The sequence below is a fragment of the Salvelinus namaycush genome, chromosome 13 (assembly GCF_016432855.1).
Source record: "Salvelinus namaycush isolate Seneca chromosome 13, SaNama_1.0, whole genome shotgun sequence".
NCBI classification, from domain to species: Eukaryota; Metazoa; Chordata; class Actinopteri; order Salmoniformes; family Salmonidae; genus Salvelinus; species Salvelinus namaycush.
The window spans coordinates 1,025,892-1,051,071 of NC_052319.1; the positions used below are offsets into that span (position 1 = coordinate 1,025,892).

Here is a 25,180-nt window from a genome sequence, read left to right on the forward strand (position 1 = left end):
TGCCGGGGTGTTAAGAATATCCCAGTTTAGGTCACCTAACAGAACGAACTCTGAAGCTAGATGGGGGGCGATCAATTCACAAATGGTGTCCAGGGAACAGCTGGGAGCGGAGGGGGGTCGATAGCAGACGGTAACAGTGAGAGACTTATTTCTGGAGAGGTACATTTTTTAAATTAGAAGTTCAAACTGTTTGGGTATAGACCTGGAAAGTATGACAGAACTTTGAAGGCTATCTCTGCAGTAGATTGCAACTCCTCCCCCTTTGGCAGTTCTATCTTGACGGAAAATGTTGTAGCTGGGTATGGAAATCTCAGAATTATTGTTGGCCTTCCTAAGCAAGGATTCAGACATGGCAAGGACATCAGGGTTGGCGGAGTGTGCTAAAGCAGTGAGTAAAACAAACTTAGGGAGGAGGCTTCTGATGTTGACATGCATGAAACCAAGTTTTTTTCTATCACAGAAGTCAACAAATGAGGGTGCCTGGGGACACGCAGGGCCTGGGTTTACCTCCACATCACCCGAGGAACAGAGGAGGAGTAGGATGAGGGTACGACTAAAGACTATCAAAACTGGTCGCCTAGAGCGTTGGGGACAAATAATAAAAGGAGCAGATTTCTGGGCGTGGTAGAATAGATTCAGGGCATAATGTGCAGACAGGGGTATGGTGGGGTGCGGGTACAGCGGAGGTAAACCCAGGCACTGAGTGATGATAACAGAGGTTGTATCTCTGGATAAGCTGGTTATAATGGGTGAGGTCACCGCATGAGTGGGAGGTGGGACAAAGGAGGTATCAGAGGTATAATGAGTGGAACTAGGGGCTCCATTGTAATCTAAAACAATGATAACTAACCTAAACAACAGTATACAAGGCTTATTGACATATGAGAGAGACATACAGCGAGGCATAAAGTAATCACAGGTGTTGATTTGGAGAGCTAGCTAAGACAACAACGGGTGAGACAACAACAGCTAATCAGCTAAAACAGGTAAAATGGCGATGAATGGGCAGAGAGGGTCGGTTAACTACACACAGAGCCTGAGTTCGCGACAGATAAACAAAATAATAAATAAAGAAATAAATAAACAATAATAAACAGTACCGTGATTAACGGACAGTCCAGCGGGCATCAGCTATGTAGCCAAGTGATCATAGGGTTCAGGGGGCAGCAATCGAAGGAACAGGGAAGCCGCGGAGTAGTCGTTATTACGCTAGCACACGAAGGCACAGCGGATGGAGTATTCGTCGGCCGACCTGTTGTGGCGGTGCGGCGGGGCGCCGTGTGGTGGTGCGCCTGAAGGCACCGTATCTGAGCATGTTGTTCTGTACCACCGGCGTCATTTTCTTCATGAAGAGGCGTAATCAAAGTGGCATTGTATTAATGTTGTCACCAGCAATTTCTTGATCCTGGTGTCAAACTCCCTCATTTTGCACTATAAAAACTTGAGCTTGTTGTCACTTTTGGTGACGCCTCTTGCCGCAATAGCTTGACCTGAGAGCGAGTGATCCAGAGTCACTACCAGGTAAGTGACACTTTCGACACAATGCGATGTCCTGCACAAGATTGTTCATTCTGTTTTGATCCAAATATTACGGCTTTGGTTTTGTGTATACAACCAGGATCCCTTCCTGATAGTAGCGTCGACGCATTACAAAAAAGTGTTTCTTGTAAAAAACAAACTGAACAGAAAATATTGGCATAGCATGGAAGACAAATATCACAAACCCAAAATAACAGCACCATATCCGATGAGAGTAGCTTTTTCCTGCTGCTAATAATGGCATATTAGAAAGTAACTCCACGCAGCCCTTCTCCACTGGCTAGTAAATAACATATTTTGACATGAAATAGCTTTGCAGCGGTTTATCACGCAGAACAGATGTTGTGTCGTACGGGTGATTGTTATGAATGTAAATCAAATCAAATACAAATGTATTTGTCACATTTGTCATAAACTAACAGTGTACACTAAGAGTGAAATTCCTACTTATGTGTCCTTTTTCCAACAACACAGTTACAGGTGTATATATAGAAATAGTGACAAGGAATAAATAGACAGTGAATAACATGGCTATATACAGGGAGTACCAGTACTGAGTTGATATGCAGGGGTTCGAGGTAGCTATGTACATATAGATAGGGGTAAAAGGACTAGGCAACAGGATAGATAATAGACTGATTTGTATCAGCAGCGTGTGTGGCGTCAGTATGCATGTGCGTATGTTATGCGTGTGTGTGTGTTGGGGTGTGGGTAGAGTCCAGTATGTGTGCGGACAAATCAAATTGTATTGGTCACACACACATATTTGCGGATGTTACTGTTGGTGTAGCGAAATGCTTGTGTTCCTAGCTCCAACATTGCAGTAGTATCTAACAAGTAGTGCAAGACTTAGTTATGAAAAGGGTCAATGCAGGTAGTCCGGGTAGTCACTTGATTAGCTATTTAGCAGTCTTGTTTAGCAATCTTATGGCTTGGGGGTCGTAGCTGTTCAGGGTCCTGTTGGTTCCAGACTTGGTGCACTGGTACCACTTGCTGTGGAGCAGCAGAAAGAAGTCTATGGCTTGGGTGGCTGAAGTCTTTGACAATTTCTTGGGGCCTTCCTCTGACACCGTCTGATATGGGGGTCCTGGATGGCAGGGAGCTCGGCTCCAGTGATGTATTGGGCCGTACTCGCCACCGTCTCGTGCCCTCTTCACAACAGGGTGTGTGGACCATGTTAATTCCTTAGTGATGGAGACACCGAGGAACTTGAATCTCTCGACCTGCTCCACTACAGCCCCATTGATGTGTATGGGTGCATGCTCACCCTTCTGTTTCCTGTAGTCCACTATCAGCTCCTTTGTCTTGCTGACACTGAGGGACAGGTTGTTGTCCTGGCACCACGCTGCCAGCTCTCTGGCCTCCCTATTGGCTGTCTCATCGTCGGTGATCAGGTCTACCACCGCTGTGTCGTCAGCAAACTTGATGGTTTTGGAGTCATGTGTGGCCACGCATTCGTGGGTGAACAGGGAGTACACAAAGGGATTAAGCACACACCCCTGAGGGGCCCCCGTGTTGATGGTCAGTGTGGCGTAGGTGATGTTGCCCACCCTCACCGCCTGGGGGTGGCCCGTCAGGAAGTCCAGTATCCAGTTGCAGAGGGAGACGTTCAGTCCCAGGGTCCTGAGCTTGGTGATGAGTTTGGAGAGGATTATAGTGTTGAATGCTGAGCTGTAGTCAAATAGCAGCATTCTTACATAGGTCTTCCTTTTGTCCAGGTGGGTGAGGGCAGTGTAGAGTGCAATCGAGATTGCATCATCTGCAGATCTGTTTGGACGGTATGCGAATCGGAGTGGGTGTGTCACCCCCCCCCCCCCCCAAACACTATATTGAACAGATGGAGCCAGGAAAACACATATGCAATGACATGATGCCATTATTTCTGTTTGTAATTAATGGTATGTGTATGGATGGGGGGGATGTATGTTTGTGCAAGTGTCTGTACACGTGTGTGTACATGTGTGTATGCATGTATTCGTCTGTGTGTGTGTATGTGTGTGTGTGTGTGTGTGTGTGTGTAAAGGACGAGTAATACAGAAAAACGTACAAACGTCTTGAGCCTCTGGCAATTTCAATGATAGCATCTAATGTATTCACCAGATTTAACCCCACTGTCACAGAAACTGAATAATGACCGACATTGCTATTCAAATTATTTATAGGCTACACGGTCGCTCATAACAGTCTTCCTCTGGCTTTCATTGGCTTGCAAGGCCAGTCGTGGGGCAAAACAGGCAGAATCTTAAAGAACTTAAGTTTCAATGTAATTTCATTTTTACTTCTGAATGACTCTGAACAAGGGCAGTGTGGAGTGCAATCGAGATTGCGTCATCTGCAGGAGTGGTTTTCAGGTGAGTGAAATGCAATTAGTGAAAATGTTTATTAATCATATAATTAAACCAGGGCTTTCTGGTCAATGCCATCCGTTTTTAAGAGAAACACTTTAAGAGAATGAAGAGTTTGCAATAGAAACAGTGTTCTACAGAAAGAACAGGCTCTTCAACGAAAGTCACCGACAGTACGTACAGTCAAAGGCCAGGTTGACACAATTACAGAAGAGCATAATTGTCCAAAGTACCCGGTTTTCTCCCAATCAAAATAAAATACATGAGGAGTTCATTCCAACTTGGCTACAGTTGACAGCATGACTTGAGTACAGTTTTATGCGTCAAATGACCCATATACTGTATCACTGAAAGGGTAGTGATAAACTATTTCCTTGAAGATTAGTCTAGGCCCATGAGAGGAAAAGGGTGCAAGCAAACAGTTGTATAAAGGAAACAGTTGGAAACACACTAGACCCTCTCCAATTCGCCTACTGCCCCGTCCCGACAGATCCACAGAAGACGCAATAGCCATTGCACTGTACACCGCCCTCACCAACTTGGACAAAAGGAATGCATATGTGAGGATACTATTCATTGACTATAGCTCGGCCTTCAATACCATAGTGCCCATAGGCTCATCACAAAGAATTGAATTCCTTCCTATGCAACTGGGTCCTGGACTTTCTGACGGGCCATCCCCAGGTGGTGAAGGTAGGTAACATTACCACCTCCACACTGATCCTCAACACGGGGTCCCCACAAGGGTGCGTCCTCAGTCCCCTCCTGTACTCCCTGTAAACCCACAACTGCGTGTTCTCACAAAGTTCCAACTCCAAGCTCGCTGACGACACAACAGTAGTAGGCCTGATTACCAACAGCGACGAGACGGTCTACAGAGAGGAGGTAGGCACTCTAACGGCGTGGTGCCAAGTAAAAATCCAGCAAAACAAAGGAGCTGATTATGGACTTCAGAAGGAATCAGGCTGGGCACACCCCCGTTCAGATACGGTCCCCGAGGGCACTCACCATGTTCTACAGGAGCACCATTGAGAGCATACCGTTGGGCTGCATCACTGCAACTCCACCGCCGCAGACCGCAAGGCTCTACAGAGGGTGGTACAATCAGCCGAACGCACCATTGGGTGCACACTGCCTGCCCTCCAGGACCTCAGCCATCATCAAGGACCTCAGCCATCCGAGCCACGGCCTGTTCTCGACGCTTCCATCACTCAGACGCGGGCAGTATAGGAGCGTCATGGCAAAAACTGTATGACTGGCCAATCCCTTCAACCCCCCTAGGGATGCACGATGCACGATATATCGGTAAGCATTTAGGAATCGGACGATATTAGCTAAAAATGCCTAATGTCTAGTTTAACTCCGATGTGCAAAACCGATGTCAAAGCTGCCGTGCATACCTATATAACGTAGGTAGATGACGTAATAACGCCACGAAAAATACAGCGCTACACAGAACAAAAGCAGAAAAATACTAAGCGCACTTCCAACAACTAAACAAGTTCAAGTCGAGCAGTCCTTTGAAAGAGTAAGACAATTTCAGCGAGACAACTCAAAGGCAAAATCCATTAACGCCAAGCTACTTGCTATGGGCGTCACTGCTATTAGCTTCATGACTGACGTTTGGACCAGCGATGTCAGCCCCATGAGCATACTGAGTCTGAGAGAACAGTGGGTCGACGAGGATTTCGTACTGAGGAAAGCCGTATTGCATGCTCAAGAAGGTGGTGGTTCCCATACCGCTGCTGCCATTTCAATGGCGGTATTTGAGAACATGTTTGAAACAGGAACACACTCCTAGCTCCATTCGAACAACTGTCTCGAGAAATAAGCTCATCAACTGTGTCTGCAGCAGACGTGATACCCTCTGTCACGGCATTGAAACTCATGCACAACAAAACTGCCGACACAGACCGTGGGGTTAAAACTTGCAAAAGTACTCTACAAGAGGCCGTGAACAAGTGATCCGGTGGCATTCTCTCTGAGCCCCTTTACTGTGTCGCCACCATGCTCGATGCTAGGTACAAGGACCACTACTTCGCTGCAGACAAGAAACAGGGTTTACGTTAAATGTAAAGATGGACAAGATGGAAAGGGACACAGTGACAGTACGCACCGATCGAGAGAGGCCACGGACAGACAGAGCTGAAACTTCACTGCTTGACATGTATGATAAAATCCTGGTTGAGAATGAACAAATGAACAAAGAAACAGCACAGCAAGTAAGTGAAATAAATAGGTTTTGATCATGTTTTACTGGTAATGGGGACATATGTAAATGCCAACAAAATAACTTTTTGGTGTGTGTGTGTGTGTGTGTGTGTGTGTGTGTGTGTGTGTGTGTGTGTGTGTGTGTGTGTGTGTGTGTGTGTGTGTGTGTGCGTGTGTGTGTGTTTCAACTATTTAACTGTACTAGAATGCTTAAAAGGCCGCAAAAATTTTAAATATCGGGTGTCGGTATCAGGTTTTTTTTTGGCAAGGAAAATATCGGATATCGGTATAGGGCAAAAATGTCATATCGGTGCATCACTAATTGTTACAGTTGTCAATATGTTTATTATTATTATTATTATTATTATTGTTTTTACCTGCCCTTTTTGATCGGCACTGTTGGAGCTTAAGAGTTTCACTGTGCCCTGTGCATGTGACTAATAAACTCTAATCTAATCACCAACTCTAATCTAATCCCCAATGCACACACACGGGCACACAAGCACACGCTCCTCTCTCCAGCAGCTGATATGCAGATGGCGAGACCAACTGAGCCACTGACATGAAGGTGCATATCATTTAAAGCCTCGTTTGCATCTTAAAATACATTGGGACCATATTGACGAACAGTATACATCATGTCACCAAGGCCCGCTCGTTTGCAATGGCACCTCTCTGCTGTTCCATATGCATGAGAACGACACGTACACAAATGCACATACACACACGCGCGCGCGCACACACGAGGCTTGGTAATGAATGTGGCCTCTGCCCAGCCTGAAGGTCAGCTTTCATTTCTGTCTAATGGCCAAGAGTCAACTGTTTTCCAAATGAGATGTATGCAGAGTAGACTGCAGAGTAAATATTGAAATCACCTCCGGGGTTGCTACTAGATTAGTTCCGCCACAAATCAGGTGCGGCATAAAGGACTTTTAGAGTACAGAAAATGGCATTCACTGATGCATTGTGATGTATGCATGTAGAATTTTTATTTCACCTACAGTGTAGGTTTGATGTACACTGAGTTTACAAAACATTAGGAACACCTGCTTCTTACATGGCATATAATGACCAGGTGAAAGCTATGATCCCTTATTGATGTCAGTGTAGTTGAAGGGGAGGAGACAGGTTAAAGAAGGATTTGTAAGCCTTGATACAATTGAGACATGGATTGTGTATGTGTGCCATTCAGAGAGTGAATGGGTAAGACAAAATATTTAAGTGTCTTTGAATGGGGTATGGTAGTAGGTGCCAGGTGCACTGGTTTGAGAGGGTCAAGAACTGCAACGCTGCTGGGTTTTTCACACTCAACAGATGTCCATGTGCATCATGAATGGTCCACCACTTAAAGGACATCCAGCAAACTTGACATAACGGTGGGAAGAATTGGCGTCAACATGGGCCGGCATCCCTGTGGAACGCTTTCGACACCTTGTAGAGTCCATGACCCGATAGATTGAGTCTGTTCTGAGAGCAAAAAGGGGTGCAACTCAATATTAGGAAGGTTTTCCTAATGTTTTGTACACTTAGTGTATATTGTGATTACAAATGATTGACCAAGTGTGCTCAAATCATCAGAGACATTGATCTAATCTAGAAGCCATTGTGATGTTCAGAGAAATTATTGAAAGGTATCTCTGCCAAGAAAGGACTTTTGGCAGAAATACAAAACAAAAATAACACACAATAAAAAAAACTAACAGATTCATCAGGATCTACTTATCTATGATAAAGGGACTCGGTGAGAGTGACCCCCACCTTCCGAACCCCATCTTTACATAATATAAGTGTAAATTGAAACCTTTGCTCATATAATTATTTCATTTCAGCCAATCCATTGTCAATAGCTCATAACACGCACCCACCTTACACTCAATCTAACAAGGAGGCGTCAAGATCTCCGAACAGTGCAACAAGTCTATTAAAACGACTAGACGTGTAAATGTCAAAAGGCCCATCCTACACCCTCCTCCTAATCTGCATTCAGTACTATGCAAACAAAAAACCGACATCATGGATTCTTTCAAATTCACCCAGAAAAATTCAGACAGACAGGTTTTTTCGTCTGGTCATCTCATAGACACACACACAGAGAATCCTCCTTGGCCACAAACAAACACCAACACAACAGGGTCATGTTCATTAGCGCACGCAACAGAAAACATTTAAAAACATTTTGCAACGGGAAACTAAAATGAGTGTTTCTCATTGGAAAAGTCCAAGCAGTCCATCCCTGTTTCAGTCCATTTTCTTTCATTTGGTGCCTATTGGACATGACCCAGTGTTCCATGGTATGGCGACAGCCACACCACACAAGTTGGAAAGCAAAAAACCCTGCCCAACGCCCCGTTTTCGACAAATGGAGAACAGCACGACAGAGGAGGAGAGTCGGAGTCAGAAAACAGCAAATAATGGAGACGGGGTCTGATGGTCGCCCTCGGAGCAGCTGTCATATTAAATAATAATGAAGCGTCTATTAATATGCAAAGGAAGTGGCAGCCTCGACTGGCTTAACGCTGTCATGCCTCTGCATATTGTCAGGGTCTTCATCATTAATTAACATGCGAAGCTACCCCATACCTGCGACCAATGTCAGAACATTTCTCTCTCGCGACAAACACCCACCCTGATGCCACAGCCCTTCTCAACACCAACCGATGGGAGTAATTCAATTCAATTCAAAAGAAAGACCGATTTGTACGTCTCTTTTTTTCCCCCTTCTCTCTTGATAGAGAGGCAGTGATAAAGAAGGACCTGTGTTTTATCTGTTGTGTTGCTTTCTCTTTCTCTTTGTATCTCTCGCTCTCTCTCTCTCTTTTTCTCTATATCTTTATCTGTATGTAATGTTACTTTATGGTCTATCCCTCCCTCTCTCTCTTTGCTCTCTCTTCGATCTCTCTCTCTCTCTCTCTCTCTCTCTCTCTCTCTCTCTCTCTCTCTCTCTCTCTCTCTCTCTCTCTCTCTCTCTCTGTGTAATACTGTACGGTCCCCCCGGTCTCTCGCTCTGTACTCTTACGTGCAGCACTGAAACAGTAACTAAAACTGTCTCTGAGATGCAGAGGTTAAGCTAAGTAGCAGAGAGTCCTCGGGTACACCGCATCCGCGGCACTTGAACTTCAGCGCTATTCACATGACAAATTGTGTATCAACTACAGACACGCACAAATCTTATGACCAGCGGTAAACTGGAAGCTGGAATGGGAAGGTGTGTGTGTGCAGAGCTAGGATATAGTGGTGAAGATGGGTGCCTAGGTAGTGGCCAGAGTGTGAGTCTCTGAATGCAGGCTGTTCAGAAAGCCTCTCTACAGTAAAGGAGTTGTCATCTATGTGTGCTGTCAGTCCACGGCATCCCATTTAGTGGGCCAATCTGCCTGTAATGCATCAGCAACTGAAAAGACTTCAGAGCAACCCCAATCCCTGGGGCGCACCCGCATGCACATGAACACATACACACACACACACGCACACACACACACGCACACACGCACACACGCAGACTCATGCACACACACACACAAACACACACACACACACAAGCACACATGCACACACACACACACACACACACACACACACACACACACACACACACACACACACACACACACACACACACACACACACACACACACACACACACACACACACACAGACACACACACACACGCACACAAGCACATCCAAGCACACACATACACTTGCACAAAAGCACACAAATGCATACACACACACGCGCGCACACATGAGCAAAGGATGTTTCCTTAAATGGAAACCATGGCAAATTAAGACACCCTTCCCTGAATTGAACTGGTGTCAAGGGCAAAACATAGACATGTCAACAATGTCTCTCACATAAATAAGCTTTCTCAAAATATAAGTCATTGAGTCATTGTGTGGAAAGCACACTTTCAAAATGCACCGTATCTCAACTTTGGCACTTCAAAACAAAAAAAAGTCCCAATTTTCAAAGAACCTTCATTGGTTGAACAATATCTGTGACCCTCTCTGAGTGAAGTTTCCATGCAGGTGGCCTTCGGCGGAGATTCGGCGGAGATGCATCATGGGGGACATATTTTTGTTAAATGGAGTCACCTGCTCTGCAGAGACAGGGTACAGGACTGAGTAGTATTCCATTGCTAGTAATCAAACTACTATGTATGATCACTTTGCATCATTTTGAAGAATCATTTGTCATAACTTTGTTACTAACTTTGTACCATAATCAAACCACAGAAGCCAGTTAGGGAGAAAGTTCAGCCATCTTGACTTTTGCGGCCACACATAGAAAGGAAGTTACGAGGGGACCGAAAAAAAACTAAATGACTTTATCTTGCTTTCCTGAAATCCCTGACTAAATGTCAAGATCATAGACTCCATCTGGGCTTAAAGGGGAGGGATATCAAAAGGCTTTTCTGTTGCTTTATGTTCCACTAAATAAAACCATGGCTTTCTCATCTTCGTCCTGCTTTGCTGTACCGAATGGCCTTTTGAGTCATTCCAAACAAGACACAGAGAGTATGTGACCTCACCACACTCACAGAGTTCAAAGCTGGGCATTGATCTGTGAGCCTCCATTGTTAAGAATATGGCCAATCTTTGTCTGCTATTGAATTTAAAACATTTCTCGGGTGAAATTATTATTTTTGCCTCACTCCCATGCTGTTTTTTCTTGATGAGAAAATGTGAGTGTAAGGTAGGAAGATTTTCAGAAATACTCAAGCATAGCAAGATCTTGGAGGCAAACTTGTAAGATTACATAGAAAACAAAACAAATGATATGCAGTTTAGTTGTTTCTTGCAAGAAAAACTAAGAGTTAAGAGAGACCTAAAGACAGTAAAATAAGATTAAATATGGAAAAATCAAAATAAATGAGGGGGGAAAACAAAATATGCAAATCAGAGCATTTACACCCAGCGACATCAAAGCCGTCACAATGCAACCAGCCACAAATAGAACAAAAGCATTAGCTGCATTAAGACTCGCCCAGGGGCACGTTAGGTCACAAACGGTTGTTGTTGATTCTTGTGGTGATAAAGCTTGCTTTAGCATCAACCATGCCTATGTACATACAGCAGTGGAGTGGATTTAATCGCACTAATTAGAATTCTCTCAGGGCGAAACGCAGCATCTACTAAAATAATCTGAGAGAAAAGGACGTCACTCCAATTTATTCTCCCTCTCTGTCTCTTTCCTTCCTTTTTTCTCTCTCTCTCTCTCTCTCTCTCTCTCTCTCTCTCTCTCTCTCTCTCTCTCTCTCTCTCTCTCTCTCTCTCTCTCTCTCTCCGTTTCCGGGGGATGAGTTAAAAAAATATATTTATTGTAAACTAGTTTAAACGAGTGGCTGGTTGTCTGGTGGTTGTCTGATGGTTGTCTGGTGGTTGTGTGTGCATGCGTCACTTCGCTCTGCTTGCAGTTTAGAGGACGAGGAGAGGGAGGCGTGGAGTGCTGTGGGGGTGCTGAGGGTACGGAGGATTGTTTCAGTGTGTGTGTGTGTGTCCGTGCGTGCGTGTGTATGCTTAGCGTGTGCATGTGGGTGCACAAACGTGTGTGTGTACGTATACATTGACTATGTGCAAATACTGTATGTGTGTGTTTTTGCGTGCGTGCGTGTGTGCGTGTGCGTTTGTGTGTGGCTCATGTGTGCGTGTATGTTAGTGTGCACTTGTGTGTATGCATGCGTCTGTGTTTGTGTGTAACTACAATACATACCTGAGGATGGGAAGGTTCCAGGGGACATGAGGCCAGGGACAGAGTGAGGCATGATGTGCGGGTTCTCTGATGACGTCACACTCTGGGTCCTCTTGGGAGGTCTGCCCGGTCTGGAGCTGGGAGAGACAGAAGAAAGAGGACTTGAACTTTTGATGCTCTCTATAGAGACATCTTCCCTTACCTAAAAACAATCCTCCATATCCCTCAATACTCCTCTGTGAACCCCCCCCCCCCCCACACACACACACACATCACCGTAATAAGTAAAACAGAATGGAGGGAAACATGTAATAGGGACGGGGTAAGTAGATGTAGGCCAGGGAGCTGAGCGAGAGAAGGGGGGGGGGGGAATAGGGAGAGAAAAAGAGATGTTACAGAGTAAGATACATATGAGGAAGAGGTAGAAGGATAGAAATGTGGAAGTACATGTTGAAATAAAGACGGACAAAGAGAGGGAGGAGAGAGTGAGAGGGGAAAAAAGAGACGGGGGAGAGGAAGAGAGGAAGGTGTTAACATTTTGGACCACTGCAGAATGCAATTCCATTCCAGAGAGCCAACAAAACACGGTACTGTAAATAAATTCCCTTTTCAAGGACAGTTGCTCTCCGCCGCTCCAACATAATAGACTTCCCCGTAACTAATTAGATTACACGCTGAATTTATTTGCTTTATTGAAGATCAACCACTTTTTGATGCATAATTCATCGGCCGTACCTCGTTACCTGCTCCCGCGTATTAATATCCCAGCACACTATTTGAATTGCCTCACTTGCATATGATAAAACCTAGCTGAGGCCGCAGCGCTCTAGCAGCCCTCTCGGCCTGGAAATTACATGTTAACTTGCTATAATTATTGCAGTCAGGCCCCACTATTGATTTATAGGACTTTGAAAAAACCCAAATATGTGTAGTTCTGGTAATGAATGATATGTTAAGGTTCTTCAGGAAATTAAAAGCCACTGGGTGCCTTAGGAAATGTTCCGCTTGTTTGATTTAATGTGACGCCGTAGCTGGGAGGTGGAGGAGAGACGAGGTGATTCGGTGATTCAGACTTGTTGGATCTTTCTGATGGGCCCCCGTTTATTACTGCAAATGAGAAGGAGCCCAGATTTGGACGTGATAAATGACTCCTCTGGCTTACTTTCAGAGCTGAGCTGATGTACCCTGTGTATGTGTTCCCCCATGTCTTAATCAGTTACTTATTAATAAGCTTTGTATCACAATCGATAGAAACTTTAGCTGGTGTAGTTATAGTTTGAAAAAGCCTATGGGATTTATTTATTTATAATATGATCACATATTCAAGACGCAGGGATTTTATTAGGCACATTACATTATGGGACATAGACTGAAGAGGTATCTTTGGTGGAGAAAAACTATATATTTCACTTCTGAAGAAGACCACAGTTAGCAGGTTTACTATAACTCGTGATCACATCATCCTCAATATTTTGCATGGAATCATCTCTGAAGATCTTCCAAAAGTGAATCTTCTAAACTATCAACAGCATTATTGAAATATCGACGTCGCCGGTCTTCTAGCCATCGCCGATCCACCTTTTATTTTCCATTTGTTTTGTCTTGTTTTCCCACACACCTGGTTTACATTCCCTCATTACTTGTCGTGTATTTAACCCTCTGTTCCCCCCATGTCTGTGTGTGAAATTGTTTGTTGTAAGAGCTAGTGCACTATGACTGGTGCACGACGGGTTATTTTGTACCCACATTTTGTTGTTCTGGATACCGTTGGTTTTGCTAATAAAACTGCTCCGGTTATTACCCAGTTCTGCTCTCCTGCGCCTGACTTCCCTGCCGCCAGTTTCGCACCCCTTACATTATTGAAATTTAAGAAAATAAGTTTCATGCTCAAACAAGAGGAGTAGAAGTTGAACTCAATTGACATTTCCCACAATGATAAACGGTTCAACACAGTGGTGTGTCAGTTCAGTCAGTCTCAGAAGTTTAATCTATTCAGTCCTTTTTCTTTGTGATGTGTATTTACCTATATGCAGCCTAAGTACTCTCTCCCTCACACATTATCTGACTCACACACAAATGAGAGAGAGAGAGAGATAAAAGATAGCGAGAGAGAAAGAAGAGCGAAACGATTGTGAACAAAAGGGAGGTAAAAAGAATGCAAGAGAGAGAGAGAGAGATAGAAAGAAGAAAGAAAAAGAGAGAGAACAAATAAGTGTCCGTTTAACCTGGGGACATCTGGAAATGTAATTCCCATTTCTACAGAGCCACCACCTCTTTGATCTTATGAGAAGGAGAGATCTCAGACAGTTTAACTGTCATCACTTTCACTTTTTCTCCGTCTGAATTATTTATGAAAGACCTCAATAGAGGGCATGTGATGGGTGAAAGGCTTTTTTCAAACAAAACTAAAAGCAGAAAAACTCCAGTGGACAAAACATGTCACATCGACTTGGAGCTGATGGCCAGAGGAGACCAGACGATGTGGGTGCTGGTAGAAAGGAACCGTTTAGTAGAAGTCATGTTTAGATAGGCTAGAAGAAGATACGTCTGTGTATTTAGAGGGGTAGCATTTCAACTTTGTATGCAGTGGACTACAAAGCACTGGTTGTGAAAGCTGCACCATAACAAAATAGGGGATGTCATCTGAAACATATATCATTGGGCCACTGCATGTTGTGGTCATGAAGTACAGTACGTCTGGGACATAATTAATAACCATGCATCGTAATACCCATGCACCGCAATAATGTATATTAGCATGGGCTAGATTTAGCATGATAAATTATCCGTATAGAATTTGGAATATGCAATATATACATACAGTGAGCACCATAATTCATTAGACAGTGACCATTTTTTTGTTATTTTGGTTCTGTACTCTAGCACTTTGAGTTTGAAAGGATACAATGACAATGAGGGTGAAGTGCAGACTGTCAGCTTTAATTTGAGGGTATTTCATACATATCGGATGAACCGTTTAGAAATGACAGCACCTTGTGTACATGGTCCCCCCATTTTAAGGTACTACAAGTATTTGTTGAATTGGCTTCACAGATGTGTGTCATTAGGCAGGTGTATTCATTTGTGTCGTTAGTGAATGCAGGAGAGCTGTTGATGAATAGTATTGATTCTAGACTTTGCTATTGCCTTTGTAGGTTGTTGTTGGGGTGTGACAACATGAGGAAGGCAGCAGTGTCGATGCAAAGCTGGCCGTCATAAGGCTCAGAAATGAAAATCAATCAATCAGAAACATTGTAAAAACCCTGGGCATGCCCAAGTCAACAGTTTGGTTCATCATTAACAAGAAAAAAACAACCGGTGAACTCAATTATGTCAAAAGAGCCGGTAGACTGAGGAAGACCACTGTAGTGGATGACCAGAGAAAACTCTCTAAGGTGAAGAAAACCCCCCTGACAACAGCCGGACAGATCAAAAACACTCTCCTGGATGCAGGTGTAGATGTGTCAAAGTCTACCATACGTAGAAGACTACACCAGCAGGACTACAGAGGGTACGCTACAAGATGCAAACCACTGATAAGCCTGAAGAACAGAAAGGTGAGATTACAGTTTGCTAAAAAGCACCTAAAAGAGCCCCAAGAGTTCTGGGAAAAAAGTATTGTGGACAGATTAGACAAAGATTAACATGTGATGGAGTGATGGGAAGAGGAAAGTGTGGAGAAAAAAAGACATGCCCATGATCCAAAGCATACCACCTCATCCGTGAAACATGGTGGAGGGGGTGTTATGGCTTGGGCCTGTATGGCTGCCAGTGGAACAGGCTCACTTGTCTTCATCGATGATGTGACTGCAGACAGAAGTAGTACAATGAATTCTGAAGTCTACAGAAATATTTTATCTGCTCAGATATAACCAAATGCCTCCAAACTCATTGGACGGCACTTCATCATGCAACAAGACAATGACAAGACAATGACATACTGCTAAAGCAACGAAGGGGTTAATGATGGCAAAATAGTGGAAAATCTTTCACTGGCCGAGTCAATCACCGGATCTGAATCCAATTGAACATGCATTTTACATGCTGAAGAGGAGACTGAAGGCAATAAGTCCCCGAAACAAGCAGGAACTGAAGATGGCTGCAGTACAGGCCTGGCAGAGCATCACCAGGGAAGATACCCAGCGTCTGGTGATGTCGATGCATCGCAGACTTAAAGCAGTCATTGCATACAAAGGATATGCGACCAAATATTAATAATTATTACTTTATTCTATATTATGTTAACTTCTTATGGCTGCAGGGGCAGTATTGAGTAGCTTGGATGAAAGGTGCAAAGAGGTGCCCATAGTAAACTGCCTGCTCCTCAGTCCCAGTTGCTAATATATGCATATTATTATTCATATTGGATAGATAACACTCTGAAGTTTCTAAAACTGTTTGAATGATGTCTGTGAGTATAACAGAACTCATATGGCAGGCAAAAACCTGAGAAAAAATCCAAACAGGACGTGGGAAATCTGAGGTTGGTAGATTTTCAACACAGCCCCTATTGAACACACAGTGGGATATGGATGAGTTTGGACTTCCTACGGCTTCCACTATATGTCAACAGTCTGTAGAACCTTGTCTGATGCCTCTACTGTGAAGTGGGGCCGAAAGAGACAGAACATAGTCAGGTCTACCATTACCTGGCCATGCTCTGACCATGCGCGTTCACATGAGAGGGAGCTCTGTTCCATCGCATATCTGAAGTCAATGTAATTCTCCGGAACATTACTGAAGATTTATGTTAAAAACATTCTAAAGAGTGATTCAATACATCGTTTGACATGTTTCTACTGACTGTTACGGAACCTTTTGACATTTCGTCAGCTTTTAGTGAACGCGCTTTCTGACTTTGGATTTGTTTACCAAACACGCTAACAAAAATACACAAATGATGGACATTACCGAACAAAACGAACATTTCTTGTGGAAGTGGGAGTCCTGGGAGTAAATTCCGACGAAGTGAAGATTTATAATGCTTTTTATGAGTTTTGTTGACTGCACAATTTGGCGGGTACCTGTATGGCTTCCTTTTGTGGCAGAACGCTGTTCTCAGATTATTGAATATTGTACTTTTGCCGTAAAGCTTTTTGAAATCTGACACAGCGGTTGCATTAAGAACAACTGTATCTGTAATTCTATGTAAAACATGTATCTTTCATCAAAGTTTCTGATGAGTATTTATGTTATTTGACGTGGCTCTCTGCAATTTTGGAGGCATTTCTGAACATGGCGCCAATGTAAACGGAGGTTTTTGGATATAAATATGAGCTTTATTGAACAAAACATATATGTATTGTGTAACATGAAGTCCTATGAATGTCATCTGATGAAAATCATCAAAGGTTAGTGATTCATTTTATCTCTATTTCTGCTTTTTGTGACTCCTGTCTTTGGATGGAAAAATGACTGTGTTTTTCTGTGATTTTGCGGTGACCTAACATAATCGTTTGTGGTGCTTTCGCTGTAAAGCCTATTTGAAATCGGACACTTTGGTGGGATTAACAACAATATTACCTTTAAAATGGTATAAGATGGTATATTACCTTTAAAATGGTATGTTTGAGGAATTTTAATTATGAGATTTCTGTTGTTTGAATTTGGCGCCCTGCACTTTCACTGGCTGTTGTCATATCATCCCGTTAACGGGATTGCAGCCATAAGAAGTTTTAAACTGTCCAATGTTTTTTCGTCCTAGCTGGAAGGGTGCTCTGATCTTATCTACCAACATAGACAGGGCTCTAACTCCTCTAGCTCCACAATGAAATAGGTTGCAGGCCAGGCAGCAGGCTGTTAGCCAGTCTGCGAGCTTAGTGGAGTCTGCCACTAGCACAGTCAGTGTAGTCAGCTCAGCTATCCCCATTGAGACCGTGTCTGTGCCTCGACTTAGGTTGGGCACAGACCTGGGTCTGGTTTTAGACCCCATCATAGCACTGAGACTGCACTTGTGAAGGTGGTACATTACCTTTTAATGGCGTCAAACAGAGGCTCTGCATCTGTCCTCGTGCTCCTAGACCTTAGTGCTGCTTTTAATACCATCGATCACCACATTCTTTTAGAGAGATTGGAAACCCAAATTGGTCTACACGGACAAGTTCTGGCCTGGTTTAGATCTTATCTGTCGGAAAAATATCAGTTTGTCACATAATGTTAACTTTCACTGCTATGCGGATGACACACAGCTGTACATTTCAATGAAACATGGTGAAGCCCCAAAATTGCCCTCGCTAGAAGCCTGTGTTTCAGACATAAGGAAGTGGATGGCTGCAAACGTTCTACTTTTAAACTCGGACAAAACAGAGATGCTTGTTCTAGGTCCCAAGAAACAAAGAGATCTTCTGTTGAATCTGACAATTAATCTTGATGGTTGTACAGTCGTCTCAAATAAAACTGTGAAGGACCTCGGCGTCACTCTGGACCCTGACCTCTCTTTTGACGAACATATCAACACTGTTTCAAGGACAGCTTTTTTCCATCTTCGTAACATTGCAAAAATCTTAAACTTTCTGTCCAAAAATTACTCCGAAAAATGTATCCATGCTTTTGTTAAGTCTAGGTTAGACTAGTGCAATGCTCTACTTTCCGGCTACCCGAATAAAGCACTAAATAAACTTCAGTTAGTGCTAAATATGGCAGCTAGAATCCTGATTAGAACCAAAAAATGTGATCATATTACTCCAGTACTAGCCTCCCTACACTGGCTTCCTGTTAAGGCAAAGGCTGATTTCAAGGTTTTACTGCTAACCTACAAAGCATTACATGGGCTTGCTCCTACCTATCTTTCCGATTTGGTCCTGCTGTATATACCTACACGTACGCTACGGTCACAAGACGCAGGCCTCCTAATTGTCCCTAGAATTTCTAAGCAAACAGTTGGAGGCAGGGCTTTCTCCTATAGAGCTCCATTTTTATAGAATGGTCTGCTTACCCATGTGAGAGACGCAGACTCGGTCTCAACCTTTAAGTCTTTACTGAAGACTCATCTCTTCAGTAGGTTATATGATTGAGTGTAGTCTGGCCCAGGAGTGTGAAGGTGAACGGAAAGGCTCTGGAGCAACGAACCGCCCTTGCTGTCTCTGCCTGGCCGGTTCCCCTCTCCACTGGGATTCTCTGCCTCTAACCCTATTACAGGGGCTGAGTCACTGGCTTACTGGTGCTCTTCCATGCCGTCCCTAGGAGGGGTGCGTCACTTGAGTGGGTTGAGTCGCTGACGTGATCTTCCTGTTTGGGTTGGCGCCCCCCCTTGGGTTGTGCCGTGGCGGAGATCTTTGTGGGCTATACTCTGTCTCAGGATGGTAAGTTGGTGGTTGAAAATAGTCCTCTAGTGGTGTGGGGGCTGTGCTTTGGCAAAGTGGGTGGGGTTATATCCTGCCTGTTTGGCCCTGTCCGGAGGTATCATCGGATGGGGCCACAGTGTCTCCTGACCCCTCCTGTCTCAGCCTCCAGTATTTATGCTGCAGTAGTTTATGGGTCGGGGGGCTAGTGTCAGTCTGTTATATCTGGAGTACTTCTCCTTTCTTATCCGGTGTGAATTTAAGTATGCTCTCTCTAATTCTCTCTTTCTCTCTTTCTTTCTCTCTCTCGGAGGACCTGAGCCCTAGGACCATGCCTCAGGACTACCTGGCATGATGACTCCTTGCTGTCCCCAGTCCACCTGGCCGTGCTGCTGCTCCAGTTTCAACTGTTCTACCTGCGGCTATGGAACCCTGACCTGTTCACCGGACGTGCTACCTGTCCCAGACCTGCTGTTTTCAACTCTCTAGAGACAGCAGGAGCGGTAGAGATACTCTCAATGATCGGCTGTGAAAAGCCAACTGACATTTACTCCTGAGGTTCTGACTTGTTGCACCCTCGACAACTACTGTGATTATTATTATTTGACCATGCTGGTCATTTATGAACATTTGAACGTCTTGGCCATGTTCTGTTATAATCTCCACCCGGCACAGCCAGAAGAGGACTGGCCATCCCTCATAACCTGGTTCCTCTCTAGGTTTCTTCCTAGGTTTTGGCCTTTCTAGGGAGTTTTTCCTAGCCACCGTGCTTCTAGACCTGCATTGCTTGCTGTTTGGGGTTTTAGGCTGGGTTTCTGTACAGCACTTTGAGATATCAGCTGATGTAAGAAGGGCTATATTAATACAAGTGATTTGATTAGATTTTTTGATGCCTGAAAATGGGGGGGACTATGTACAAAAGTTTCTATAATTTCTAAACGGTTCATCCGATATGTATGAAAATACCCTAAAATTAAAGCTGACAGTCAGCACTTCACCCCCATTGTAATTGTATCCCTTCAAACTCAAAGTGCTTGAGTACAGAACCAAAATAACAAAAACATGGTCACTGTCCAATGAATTATGGTGCTCACTGTATACACGGACTATAGAAAACACCTGCTCTTTCCATGACATACAGTAGACTGACCAGGTGAATCCAAGTGACAGCTCTGATCCCTTATTTATGTCACTTGTTAAATCCACTTCAATCAGCGTAGATGAAGGGGAGGAGACAGGTTCAAGAAGGATGGTTAAGCCTTGCGACAATTGAGACGTGGATTGAATGGGTGAATGGGCAAGACAAAATACTTAAGTGCCTTTGAACAGGGTATGGCAGCAGGTGCCAGGCGCACCGGTTTGTGTCAACGCTGCTGGGTTTTTCACGCTCAACAGTTTCCCGCGTGTATCAAGAATGGTCCACCACCAAAAGGACATACAATGTTTGGTATACTCAGTGTATATACCAAAAGCAATGTATGGTTTTATATATTTGATATATTCAATTAATTTCAGTTTAATGTTCAATTATGTTAGCCATTGGGTGCATAACCCATACTTGTCATCATATAATACAGGTCCTGAGATAATTGCATTAAGATACACTGAGGGCATTGTAACATATTAACACTCATCGGGGATCATTATGAACCATGATGAACTCTCTAGCATTTCATATGCTCCTTCCCGTATGGTTGAGCCTGACAAAGATCCCAGTGGGCCAAACCGTCTTATGTGTGTGTCACTATAATTCACTGGGTAGTATTAGAGTTGCGGACATCAATTTTGTCCTATATTTCTTTTTCTCTATGCAGCACCTGACTACTGAATGTCCATACTTTTCATTTTTCTACTGGGCCCATGCCGGACCATGCAGGACCAGTGGATTGACAATGGAACTCAAACTGGCCCAAAACAAAAGAGCCAGGCTATTTGTCAAGCTGCAGATGCTGACTCCCTAAATAGCTTGGCACATAAACTCCTCAGAAGTAGGGCATTATTGCAGGGAGAGATGGTTTAAATTAAAGACTCAATGTGATTGGGACACAGTATTTGGTTGATCAAGAAAGTGCTGTATCTAGACCTACAGACAAAAGTATCATGCTTTAAAATGTAATACGCAAATCATTTCAACATAACTTACCAAACCAAGTTATTGTACTGCACAATCCTTTTTAGAGACTTTGAGATATGAATTAATGTTATGTATATTAGGTTACATTGACTTTTATTTGGGTGTTTAGGGGTTTGAAAGTGCTACTATTAGCGGTTAATGGCTAGGTAAGCAAAATCAAAGTGTGGATTTGTGCATAGACCACTTTCATTGTATAAGTAATTTGGTAATGTGGGTGAAGTTTCCCTTTAATTTGGGTGAACCAGCCCTTTAATCACAGACTAGCCACTCCTCTTTTTGTGTTTCCACCGAAGGATAATCAGTGGGGTTTCATAACTCTAGAAACCAAATAGGATCCCACCAACCTATTTGGGCCAGCAAAATATGTTACGAATCGAGGAATTCTTCCTTGCTCTCATTTAGCCGTTTTGCTACCATGGTGAAAACAAAATAGTGTCTGAACTTTCCCTGAGCCACCACACTTCCTTTAATGGACTGGGTCTGTGTTGACTGAACAGTAAATGTCGGGGACCCTGATACTATCTAAAACACTATGCTGCCCAGGCAATCAGATTACACAAGGCCTAACAATACACTCAAGCTTGCGGGTCCAATTTCAATGCAACAACGCAATAAAAGCCCAATAATTCAATTCATGTTCTCACCCCCTTTTACAGGAAGCAGACATGAGGTGATACTGTATAATACCAATACATCAGATATCACATCAGTCTTTTAGATCGCATGGCGCAACAGTGCACCTCCACCCTATCAGACTTTCCAGTCGACAACAAATACGAATGAAAGGGATCTTGTTTCGGGGAATACCGTGATTATGATTGTTTACGCGGATTGACGGTAAATGTAGTGATTATGATCTGTAAGAAATCAATTCAAACTTTAAAACGCTGATTTCTTATCTCCAAGTAAGCAAGCTTTCCCTTACAAATCATCTAAAAGGGACATCTTCAGATGAAGTTATCAATGTAGGCCTAGTCTGGGTCAATGTGTATGCATAACGGCAGATTTCCTCAAGTCAGGTTTACCCCAAGTATTATTTTGTGTCGCCTCAAATCGAGCCATTGACCTTTTTTTTTCTATCTCTGTCTTCCGTTTGAAATCTCTGAAAGGTAAGGAGTAACGGAATCATTCCGTGTGTAAACAAAGCGTTCCCCTCTCCAGGCCTCTGCCAATCAAGCGTTATAAAATATTAACCCAATGTCAATGCCCTTTTCAAAATCTCTCACCTAGAATTCCCTAATTGTTCCCTCTTCTTTATCTCGAGAGAGCAGCGCGTAAATAAATTCACAAAATGGCTTTTATCGCCCCCCGCATAACCTTTTTAACTGAGGGATTATCGAGAGTTTATTTTTCATTTCTTTTGGAGATAGCCAAGTGAGGCCCATTAATTGGTTTGCTGAGGTGGTGACCACTGGCAGCGATGGAACAAGGTCTTTTTGAAGAACAAAAACGCAGCTCCTTACCTTCTCGACAGTCAAAGACAAACAGTCAGGGAGGGGGATTTTTTTGGGGGGGAAGCCATTTAGAAACACCAGGGCTGAATGTGCTGAATTTATATATTTTTCAATCGGGTTCAATCGAGTTGCTCTAATACGCAATTCCCTGAAGAGGTTATCGTTGTGTTTGTTTGAAGGACAGGGAGAACAAGGCTGGGTTGTAAACAATGCGCAATTTACCATCCCTGCAGATAAGATAGGATTGTTGGTAGAGGGGAAACAACTCAAATTAACTGTTTAACTTTAGTAATGGGAAGGAATTGACAATTAGGTATACTGTCATGTCTTTTTTTTGTTGTTGTTTGGGTTGTAAAACCTGTTTCGGAGAATATAATATCACATTTTATTAGACAACGTAGGGAGAGTGAAAGAAATTATATATAAAACAATTGTTTGATGAAACAGTTTATTTGGCCTTACTGCTATTAGCCTTTACACTTTAGTCATTTACCAGATGCTCTTATCCAGAGCGACTTACAGGAGCAATTAGGGTTAAGTGCCTTGCTCAAAGGCACAGCAAGAGATTTTTCACTTACTGTAGTTGGCTCGGGGCTCTTAACTGCTAGGCTACCTTGCCGCCCATACAAACGCATTGAATAACAGATTCACTACACGGAACAACAGATAGTCCCCCAAAACGATCTGAAGTAAGTTTGTTCTGAGAGATATAAGAAAGACCAGGAAACATGTATTTAACCCCTTATTTTCGGCACTAAACGGTCTCCATATACACTGCCATTCATTTTCTCAGGCCTGTGGGCGTCCTAGAGCAAAACAACTGACATGTATGTATTCACGAGAGTCCCACCTTTTCACAGCGGGGTCATATTAGTGTGTAGCCCAAAACTGTTCAGATACTACAGACAGAAGTTGGCAGATCGGCTGATATCTCTAGCTAAAATTGACAGATTTTTATGGGGATTTTTTAAATTATGCTCATTAGATTTATGCGGGGCATGGGGATTTAAGCATCACATCGTCATATTTTGTTAGAAAGTATTCTTTCTAACAAAATATCTACATATAGTTCAGGATGTTGTGTATCCCTTGAAATAATCAGGATTCATGTAACATTATGGGGTGGCAAGTAGCCTAGTGGTTAGAGCATTGGGCCAATAACTGAATGGTTGCTGAATCAAATCCCTGAGCTGACAAGGTAAATATCTGTCATTCTGCCCCTGAACAAGGCAGTTAACCCACTGTCATTGTAAATAAGAATTTGTTCTCAACTGACTTGCCTAGTTAAATAAAGGTTCAATTTAAAAAAATTACAGTTTTGAAAACAAAGTGGAACAGGGTGTGTTATTACAACTACTTTTTTAAAACAATGTCTATATTTATATCCCAAACACAATTCAACACAATCACAAATTGTTGTCTTAAAATCACTTTAAGCATCTGTTATTACAGTCTTAACACCTAACAAACACTTTGTACTTTTATTTGTATTTTTTTACTTTTAACATAGGCCAGCCCTTGTTGGTCCCAGCAATGATGCCTTGCATTACACCTGGGAAGAAAACACTCCAATTTGCCATTGGCTCAACAAACCCCATGGCCATTGGCTCAACTTACACATATATATATTTGCATACAGTACTAGTCAAAAGTTTGTACAAACCTACTCATTCAAGGGTTTTTATTTATTTTGACTATTTTCTACATTGTAGAATAGTGAAGACATCAAAACTATGAAATAACACATATGGAATCATGTCGTCACCAAAAAAGTGTTAAGCATTTTTTATATTCTTCAAAGTAGCCACCTTTTCCCTTGATGACAGCTTTGCACACTCTTGGCATTCTCTCAACCAGCTTCACCTGGTATGCTTTTCCAACAGTCTTGAAGGAGTTCCCACATATGCTGAGCACTTGTTGGCTGCTTTTTCTTCACTCTGTGGTCCAACTCATCCCAAATAATCTCAATTGGGTTGAGGTTGGTTGATTGTGGTGGCCAGGTCATCTGATGCAGCACAACAGCACTCTCCTTCCTGGTCAAATAGCCCTTACATAGCCTGGAGGTCTGTTAGGACATTGTCCTGTTGAAAAACAAATGATAGTCCCACTAAGCGCAAACCAGTTGGGATGGCATGTCGCTGCAGAATGCTGTGGTAGCCATGCTGGTTAAGTGTGCCAGCAAAGCACCCCCACACCATCACACCTCCTCCTCCATGATTCACGGTGGGAACCACACATGTAGAGATAATCTGTTCACCTTTTCTGCGTCTCACAAAAACACGACAAAAACCAACAATCTAAAATTTGGGCTCATCAGACCAAAGGACATATTTCCACCCGTCTAATGTCCATTGCTGGTGTTTCTTGGTCCAAACAAGCCTCTTCATCTTATTGGTGTCCTTTAGTAGTGGTTTCTTTGCAGCAATTTGACCATGAAGGCCTGATTCACGCAGTCTCATCTGAACAGTTGATGTTGAGATGTATCTGTACTTGAACTCTGTGCAGTATTTATTTGGGATGCAAACGGA

The 25,180-nt window shown here is 43.2% G+C and overlaps 1 protein-coding gene across 1 annotated transcript in view; it reads right to left on the bottom strand.

Moving 5' to 3' along the window:
• LOC120058168 (dachshund homolog 1-like) overlaps window positions 1-25,180 on the bottom strand; it is a 268,628-nt gene that overhangs the window by 97,748 nt on the left and 145,700 nt on the right. Inside the window, exon 2 of the mRNA XM_039006634.1 lies at window positions 11,806-11,921. Coding sequence (XP_038862562.1) covers window positions 11,806-11,921 — 116 coding nt within the window. The remainder of the gene's footprint in view (window positions 1-11,805; window positions 11,922-25,180) is intronic.